Here is an 8,983-nt window from a genome sequence, read left to right as displayed (position 1 = left end):
CAGGCAGGAAAGCAATGGGGTCTCCTTTAACTGTGACACAAGAAGGGTGAACATAGAATATCTGCCCTGCACAAGCCACAAAGGAGGACACACTGGCCATGAGATACCAGTGCTCACAATGAAGCTGATCTCACTCTGTCTCTTCTCTATGTGAATGAAGTGTCATTCCATGCACTGTCAGAGTACGCAGTTTGTGTCTTCTGTTGGTTATCCTGGACTTTGGTATGACAGCTTTATTTTTGTATTTCCTTAATATATACTTACTATAGACCTAAATGGAAACTTTATATCACTTCATAAATGGAAAGGAGTCTCATTTTCTGTAACAAAAGTATAAGAAAACACACAAAATAAAAATAAAGTTATTAAGCCCTAATTTGATACTGTTGCTTGCCAAAATGCTCAGCCGCAGGTCTGCTCCCTCTTTGTTAAAAGGCAGAGACTAGCAGATGTTATTGTTGTTGTTGTTGTTATGTGCCGTCGAGTCAGCCCCGACTCATAGCGACCCCTCCTTGGGTTTCCGAGGCAGTATCACTACGGAAGTAGGATTGCCCAACCTTCCTTCCGAGGAGTGGCTGGTGGGTTTGAACCACCAGCCTTCTGGTTAGCAGTCAAGTGCTTTAGCCACTATGCTACCAGAGCAGATGTTATAAAGGTGTTAAAATATTCCAGCACTAAATCCAGGCATTCTTGAGGTCATTACAAGGCTCTAAAGATAATTTAGAGGGAAATAGCATTCTCACTATGCATTCGGATATCATTCCATGCTGTGCTCATGGCCCTTTTGAACTCATCTCTTGAGTCCACCATACTTTGGGAAACAGTAAGAACATGTAGAAGCCCCACCTTGGAGTATGGTGGAACTGTATGCAGATCCCCATGCTCCTAGTGAGGAGCTGAGAGAAGCAGGTAGACCCCTTGACCTCCAAGTTTAAGCTGCTATTTCCTCATCGGTCAAAGAGGGTCTCTTGTCCCCATCAGAGTGGAAGAAAAGATGTCACAAGCACCCAGTATGCCTCTAGCTTCCTCTGTGGGAAGCCATGCAGAAGAGTGTGGCCCAGACAGCCAGCATCCTGAACAACCCAACCTACCAAGAGCTCTGCGGTCAGGTGGCAAGAGGTGTGATGCTGGCAACCATCTAGGGCAGGTGAGAGGACCACAGCATCCTACTGGAGGGTTTGGGAAAGTTAACACCTGAGCTGCCTAATGCTCCTGTCACCTGGAAAAGTCCTTTCAGAACTTGAATTCGTGGGAGAGTTCCTGGGCTGCCACACTCTTCATGAAAGAAATGGCAGTGTAAGCACACATTTTCCTTTGTCTGGAATTGGTTAACAGATATTACTGAGTGTCTTATCTATGAGTGCTCCTGAGTGGTGTGAAACATTAACACACTTGACTGCTAACCTAAAGGTTGACAGTTCCAGTCCACCTAGAGGTACCTCAGAAGAAAGTTCTAGCAATTTACTCCCCCCCCAAAAAAAAAAAAAAAATAGTCACTGAACTATGGAGCATCATTCTACTCTGACACACATGAGGTCTCCATGTCCATGAGTCAGAATTGACTAAGTGCCAACCAGTACAAGTGCTGCAGCTAACAAGACAGACAGGTCGTATGGTTCTGCCACTCTCAAAAAGATTCTGGTGGGGCAAGGGTGGGGGACAGGTGATAAACACACCCCAAACACATACAGAGGACATTATTAGATGATAGATAACTTGCCCAGACCTGGGGAGAATAAGCACTGTGCAGTGAATCAGATGCTGTGATTGGCCAGCCTGGATCACATGGTCATCCTCTATACCCCCTTTTACCCCCCACTCCCTGCTGTGGGGAAGGCAGGACCATGAGGAAGACAGTCCTAGCAGAAAAGATAGGGCAGTTCCTCTTGCTCAGACTGTGCTCCTCAACCACCAGTGAGCCATGAAAACAATAGAGTGAGTTGCAGAGAAAGGGAAGAGAAGCTGAGACGCAGCAAGAGTAGCCATCCCCTACAAAAGGAATGTCAAGGTTTGGGTCTAGAGGCCATAGGGGCATGGACAAGCAGGCTGGGCCTTGTGACCAAAGAGATGAAAGCAGGGAGGCCAGTGGGGAGGATACCAACTGTAGGCCCAAGCCTTGGAATACAGGCTCTCTACAGCTCAGGGTGGAGGCCAACTCAGCACACTCTGGGAGTGTGAATGACACTCACTCACTTGCTATCCTCAGTATATCAATGTCCAAGGCACATGGGGCATCCTCTTCTACTGATTTCCTTCTGGGAATCAGGGTATGTTTATTTTCATAAACAATACACATATCCATCTATATACATATGTATCCTAGGTCTTTTTTTTTTTTTTTTTCAGGGCATAGTGAATTTTAATGTTTCCTTTGGGGGAGGGCAGGTCACACTACCCTCTTTTGGAAACCCCAAAGGTTGTCTGGCACTTTGGTACAGAAAGTATTTGGTCCAATCTGGTGCTGTCTCAGGGTACAGAAAGACACAAAAAGTTGATGGCTCAAACACTTCGCAGAGCTGGGGTCACCAGGGGAGTGGTTTAGAAAGACTATAAAGCTTGCTTGTGAGCTGTCTTGTTGACAGAGGTAGTTGGTCCTGGCCACAGTGGGCAGAGAAGAGCAGCTGGAGCCCTCAGACAGGGAAGATGCTGCTGTGGAGGCCCAGGTCTGGCCAGGTCACCAACTCACTCCTCCGGACCCACAACCCGATCTCCCTACAGGCCCCCTCCACTGGGTCACTGGAGTGGATGACGTCTCTGATGATGTGTGGACGCTGGTCTCCCCAGACGTTTCCTGGGGTAGCTTCAACAGCGTTTGTGCCTCCAATTACGGCCCTCGAGGTGCAGACCGCGTTGTGACTTTCCCAGACCAGGGCCACCACAGGGCCGAAGCTCATGTAGCTGATGAGGCTGGGTAGGAGGGCTTCCTCTGCAAGTCAAAGTAATACTCAGTGAGGATGTTCTCCGAAGCCTGCACCATCTTCATGCCCACCAGCTTGAAGCAGCGCCTGTCAAAGTGCGGAATTACGTCACCCACCAGCTTCCGCTGCACTTGATCCGGCTTCACAGCCCGCAGGGTGGGCTCCTGGGTCCGGGAGGGCTCTCCTGTGGGAACCTATGTGCTCATGGGCTCTGCACAGGGCCAAACTCCCCAGTCTGGCGTCCCAGCAGTAGGGGTGGAAATGACACTCTGCGTGTTCCCTGTGTCCCCAGGGGGCGCTGGGCTGACAGCCAGCCCTCCTGCCCAGAGGCGCCTATACCCGAGGTCTTGATTTTTCTTCTTTTTGCTGTAGGTCACAAAGAGGTGGGAAAATGCTGTTGCTCTCAACCATTCCCACAAAAAGGATAGTGGAGCTATAAAAGAGTCAAACAAACCTGCACTCAAGACCTGGCCATGACATCCAGCAGGGAACTGATCTCTCCTCTCTGAGCCTTAGTTTGCTTATCTGTGAAACTGGGCGAAAATCTACCCTCCCTCAACTAAAGTTATGTAAAATGAAATAGCATATACATGAATGTGATTTCTAAATAGTTAAGTCTTGTACAAAAGCATGATATTAAAATTGTTAATATTATTAAGTCCTTGCCAAGAACCCATCTTAAGCCATGGTCCAGAAAAGCCAAATCTTGTTCTTCAATTGCATTTACTTAGCCAGCTGTTCAATTCCCATATGTTCCTTTCTTTTCCAAAGCCTTAGCTGCCAATTGGAATAAGAGATTAAAGAACACCATCTGTGCCCCAAGTCCTTCAGTTCCCTACCCAGGATGTCTCGAGGTATTCAAGATATATCCTGGTATCTTCTGGCACTGTCATTTCTTGTTGGCTGTGTTGAAGTGTGTTGGAGAGTCTGGGCAGGCTCTCTACCATGCTGCAGATGGTCTCCTCCACCCATTAAAAGGCCCTGTGGCAGGAATGACAGGAGATAGGGCTGTGGCATTATTGACCTCTGGGTTCTGTGGCCCCTTCACAATGTCAGTCACATCAGCCTTGCATTCCACTGTGGGGGAAGGGTGAACTTTGCCTCTCGAACTGGTACATTGTGGGAGGGCCCCAGGAGTGCCAGAGAAGCAAGAGCCTCTGGCCTGACCAGTGGCAGCTGGCGATTTGGGCAGGAGCATCTTTTCTTGGTTGTGATTGCAAGCATGGTCCCAATTCTTCACCCCTCCCTGTATCCATGCCCTTTGCAGTGTGGCTTTGTAGCCCCTTCCATCAAGAGGCATCCATTTCCCCACCCTTTGAAGCTAGGCTGGCCTGTGAATTAATTTATTCAATAGAATGGCCAAAGTTACACTGTGCTACTTTTGAGCCTAAGCCTCAGGAGGCCCCACACATTTCCACTTGATCTCTTAGAAACTTTAAGAGCTGCTATGTGAACAAGTTCAGGCTAACGTGCTGGAGGACCCAAGGAGAGGTATACCAACCAAGGCCATCGTAGACCAGCCTACCTCCAAACCTCATGCATGTAAGAGACTCAGACTAGATGAACAGATCCTCCTGCACAACCCTCCCTGATCTGGAATGCATGAGAGAACCCACCCAGCCCACCTATATACTTTTAAGAAATCGTTTGTTGTTTCAAGCCACTAAGTTTGGGGGTGATTCGTTACACAGCAATAGCTAACTGATGCATAAGAGTACACTCCCTCCCTTACATGAACTAAGAGTGTAGGTAAGGATACTGTTATTGGTCCCGCTGATGTGCTCCCACCTCCCCACTCCCCAAACAGGACAGAGCCTGAGAACCCTGGGAGTATGACTATGGTCTAGTTCCATGTCCTGAAGCCTGAGTGGCAAAAAATGCATCACAGTATATTGGTTACATTGAATCATCAGACATCCCTCCTCACTCAGCCCTCTCTCTCCCACCCCCTCTCACCAGCTCAATTTCTCTTTAGTCTTGTTCCCTCACAACTACTCCTTCCTGTGCTGCTATTGGAGACACAACAATCTACTTGTTCAATTATGCTGAGTAATCTGGCTATCTCTTTCCTAGCCTACCAGGCCATGCCTTGGAGTATACTTTTACACAAAGGCTCACCATAGTATTCTGTTAAACCGATGGTTTTCAAGAGATCGTGTGATTACATTAGTGATATCAGCATTGATTCTAGTGGTATATTGTCAGGCATTTTAAATTCTAATACTTTCATGTTCAATTGTAATACTCCAGTGCATTTATTTTCATATATACACAACTAAATTGTATCTAGCCCAAACAATCTATGATGTAATGTTGCCACTGAAAACATAAACAGTTGTTCAAGTGCACCTAGATGGTAAATTGGGAATTCCAATGGCAGCTCCTAAATCCAATAAATGCTGCACTCTGAAGGTGGTGAAGGCCACCCGCAGAACTTACAGAGATTATCTGAAACAAAAGTAAGAATAGCTTTGAAAGGGTCTAGAAAGTGGAGGGCTGTTGGGGAGGGGCTCAGATGCCAGGAGATGGCAAGGGCCTTGACAGTGACTAAGTCCTTCCCCCACTTAGTTAGTGAAAGAGGCTTCAAGGAGAGATTTCAAAAAAGCTTGGTGTGTGTCTGGAGTTTGGGGGATATAGGGACTATTATGTGATGCACAACTGAGGACTATGAAGCAGAAAACTTGGCTATTGGGCCTCAGAACAGACAGTAAAGGACCCACATTAGAGCAGGGACAGATCCAGGTTCTGTGGAACCTGGAGCTCATACCATGTGAGAAGCCTGTGTTAAGGAAGAGAATATCAAATTACTGTAGGAACACATCACTAGGGCACTGGGGTCTTGGAAGGTGCTGTGCAAACAATGACATTGAAGCTTAAGCTTCATTAGCCTCTAGGTAAGTCTGTCTAATTGGGTGATGGTGATGCTTGACATGAAGGCAGTAACAAGAACACCAAAATATTTTGTATGGACCAGATGTAGGCCACACGGGAGTGGAAAAGAGCCAAAAGTTTTCCAAAAGGGTGCTAGGATTCCAAGAGAGAAAGTCTGTGCTTTGAGGAAGATGGCAAGCCAAGGCAAGGGCCTCCAAAGGCCCAGAAAAGCCTCCATGGAGAAAGGAAAAAAAAGTTGCTATAGATTGTGAGTTGTGGTGACCCCATTATGTCAGACTAGAACTGTGCTCCACAGGCTTTTCAAGAGCTGATTTTCAGGCCTTTGTTCTGAGGTGCCTCTGGGTGGACCCTAACCTCTAAGCAGCATTAACTATTTGTACTACCCAGGGACTCCTCATTGAGAAAATAAAAAAATGCAACTCATTGCCATCAAGGTGATTCCAAAGACTAGTGGACCTACAGGACAGAGTAGAACTGCCCCCATAGGGTTTCCAAGGCTGTAAGTCTTTACAGAAGCAGATTGTCTCATCTTTCTCCATGGAGTGGCTGGCGAGTATGAACCACCAACCTACTGGTTAGCAGCTGAATGCCTTCACCACTGTACCACCAGAGCTCCTCTCATTGAGAAAGACCAAAACTAAAAGTCAAACTCACTGCCATCAAGTCAATCCTGACGCATAGCAACCCCCATCGGGTTTTCAAGGGGGTAAATCCTTATGGAAGCAGAGTGCCCCATCTTCCTTCCATTGAACAGTTGGTAAGTTTGAATCGCCAAACTTCTGATTAGCAGTCTAATGCCTCAGGCACTATACCATCAGAGCTCCTTCCTTGAAGCACTAGCACATCCAAAAGTATGATAGTGTATTTTTATGACAGTGCCAGTCAAATAAGAACTTTCCTTGTCACCTCACACCTCCTTAGTCCTATTTGGGGGAAGGGAGAGAAATGTTACCCACACAAGGGCAAGTTACCTCTCCCAGAAAGAGGAGGGAGAAGGTATGATTATTACTTGGGTCATGACGTGTAATTACTGAACTGTGACATAAAGTGCCCATAGCACTTTTTTTTTTTTTTTCATTTATCACCTAAGGCTGATCAGAGAAGCCATGGCACAAGCACAAGCTTTTATGATCACATCCTTTAAATTCTTCTTGCTCAAGATCCCAACAACATAAGTGAGCCATTAAAAAAAAAAAAAAAATGAGGTAAATGAAAGCTATTCAAGCTTCAGGATGGGGGCTAGACTCTAAAGAACATCAATACCATAATCACACCCAGGAAATGTAACATTTAAACAATAATATCTAGCACATAGTCCATATTCAAATCTTCCCAGTTCCAAAATTTCCTACATAAGTGTTGCTTTTCCATTGTGACTGCAGCAGACCTGGCAGCAGACCTAGCAACAGACAGAGGAATGGGCTTCCCAGCCCACAAAGTGAGAAAGTTGAATGCCTCTGGACAGGAGGCTTACTGGTGAAGTGGGGTGCCTATAGGCATCTATCAGCAGATAGAGCTTTGCGAGCCCTGGTGGCACAGTGCCTAAGGCATTTGACTGCTAATCAGGAGGCTGGCAGTTCAAACCCACCAACCACTCCTCAGAAGGAAAACTGGACAATCTACTTCTGTAAAGATACTGCCTCAGAAACCCAAGGAGGGTCGCTATGAGCCGGAATCCACTTCATGGCAGTGAGTTTGGTTTTTGTTTGTTTGTTTGTTTTTGGTAAAAGAGCTTTGTAACACTTGCCTAAAAAGGGCAGTGGCCAGATATAGGTGCTAAGGACCTCAGAGAGTCCTGCCTTCAGAAATGGCTGAAGGGAGGCTGTCCTGATCAAAGAACTGTATTCTGAGTACTCCTGATCGATTATTGTCTGTGAGTTCTGTGTGGCTATTGCAATGGGTTCTCAAGCACAGAAGAAAAGTAGAGTGCTATGAGAGAGACGGTTGGTGTCAGAATTGGTAAAGAGGTTGAAGGTGAAGACATGTCTGACCTCTGGCTCATAGGAATCACCCTTAGGCTGTTGATATTGATCTTGCGCCTCCTCCTTTCTTGTGAAGTTAAAGGAGGTCAGATGATGCTGCCATCATACCCTTTTTGCAGGAAGGCTAACAAGATAATCAAGATCAGCATCAGCCCAAAACTGACTCCTATGATATGAAAGTCAAACATGCTTCCTCTCTCAAAACTTTTTACTGATTCTAACACAAGCTGTCCCTCCTCCAGAACTCTTTACTCCTCTGCTGGGTTCAGTAACTTGTTGCAATGACTGTGAAGAATTCACAGATCATACTTAAAATTATAGGGTTTATTAGGGAAGTAACAAGGTACAACTTGGGATCAAGATCAACTTGGATGTAACAGGAACGACTTGGGATACAGTTCTTTGACCAGGACAGCTTCTAAGCTGTGCCCACAGGTAGGCCTATGACACTGGGCCTTGCTCAGGACTGGCCTCTGTCCTGCTCAGACAAGTTGTCATAGCTTTTTAGCTCACTGCCAAGTGCCTAGAGGTACCTCACTCCACCAGGAAGCCGATTGCCTGAAGATACTCAGCTCTCTTACACTGTGGGTTAGTGAGTTCACTGCAGCCACCTCGTGCCATTTTGCACCACATTTTGCTGCCTTGCACCACCTCATACTGTCTTCAGTGTTACCTATTTCCTGAATTTAGGAGATTCTCAATACAGGAACCCTGGGTCTGAAGGACATGCTCCACTCCTGGCTTTTCTTCTTGATAGTAGTAAAGTCACCCCTTAACTTCTGGGATTGTTCTTTTAAAGCCTAAGGGGATGGAAAAACTGACCATCCCCTCTCTGGGCCACAGGCACCTTTTTTGTATACCCTAGCCAATCCAAGCAAGAGTTTTACACATCCTGTTTGCACAGTCCCACCCAATCATTTACTGGGAGTTACAAGACCATGGCTACAAAGGCCAAAAAGTGATTCATTACGCCACACTGCTACAAATATTTGGAGCATAAATTTGTTTTGGAACTTTCTAGCAGCTCTGGTAGCATAGTGCCTAAGGCACTTGACTGCTAACCAGAAGGCTGGGCAATCCTACTTCTGTAGTGATACTTCCTCGGAAACCCAAGGAGGGGTCGCTATGAGTCGGGGGGCGACTCGACTGCAAATAACAACAACAACAATATAAAAAAAGAAATTTTATCAG

The 8,983-nt window shown here is 46.3% G+C and overlaps 1 protein-coding gene across 1 annotated transcript; it reads right to left on the bottom strand.

Moving 5' to 3' along the window:
* Positions 1-2,630: 2,630 nt before the first annotated feature.
* LOC103207568 (nucleoside diphosphate kinase, mitochondrial-like) lies at positions 2,631-4,456 on the bottom strand. Its single transcript, XM_007953221.1, is given in 3 exon segments — positions 2,631-2,908; positions 2,911-3,102; positions 4,444-4,456. Coding segments are annotated over 3 exon segments (483 nt in total).
* Between the last annotated feature and the right edge of the window lie 4,527 nt (positions 4,457-8,983).

The sequence above is a fragment of the Orycteropus afer genome, unplaced genomic scaffold (assembly GCF_000298275.1).
Source record: "Orycteropus afer afer isolate SDZICR_OR568_19922 unplaced genomic scaffold, OryAfe1.0 scaffold00377, whole genome shotgun sequence".
NCBI classification, from domain to species: domain Eukaryota; kingdom Metazoa; phylum Chordata; class Mammalia; order Tubulidentata; family Orycteropodidae; genus Orycteropus; species Orycteropus afer.
Note: the sequence above shows the minus strand (reverse complement) of the source record. Positions and strands in the feature narration are given on the sequence as shown.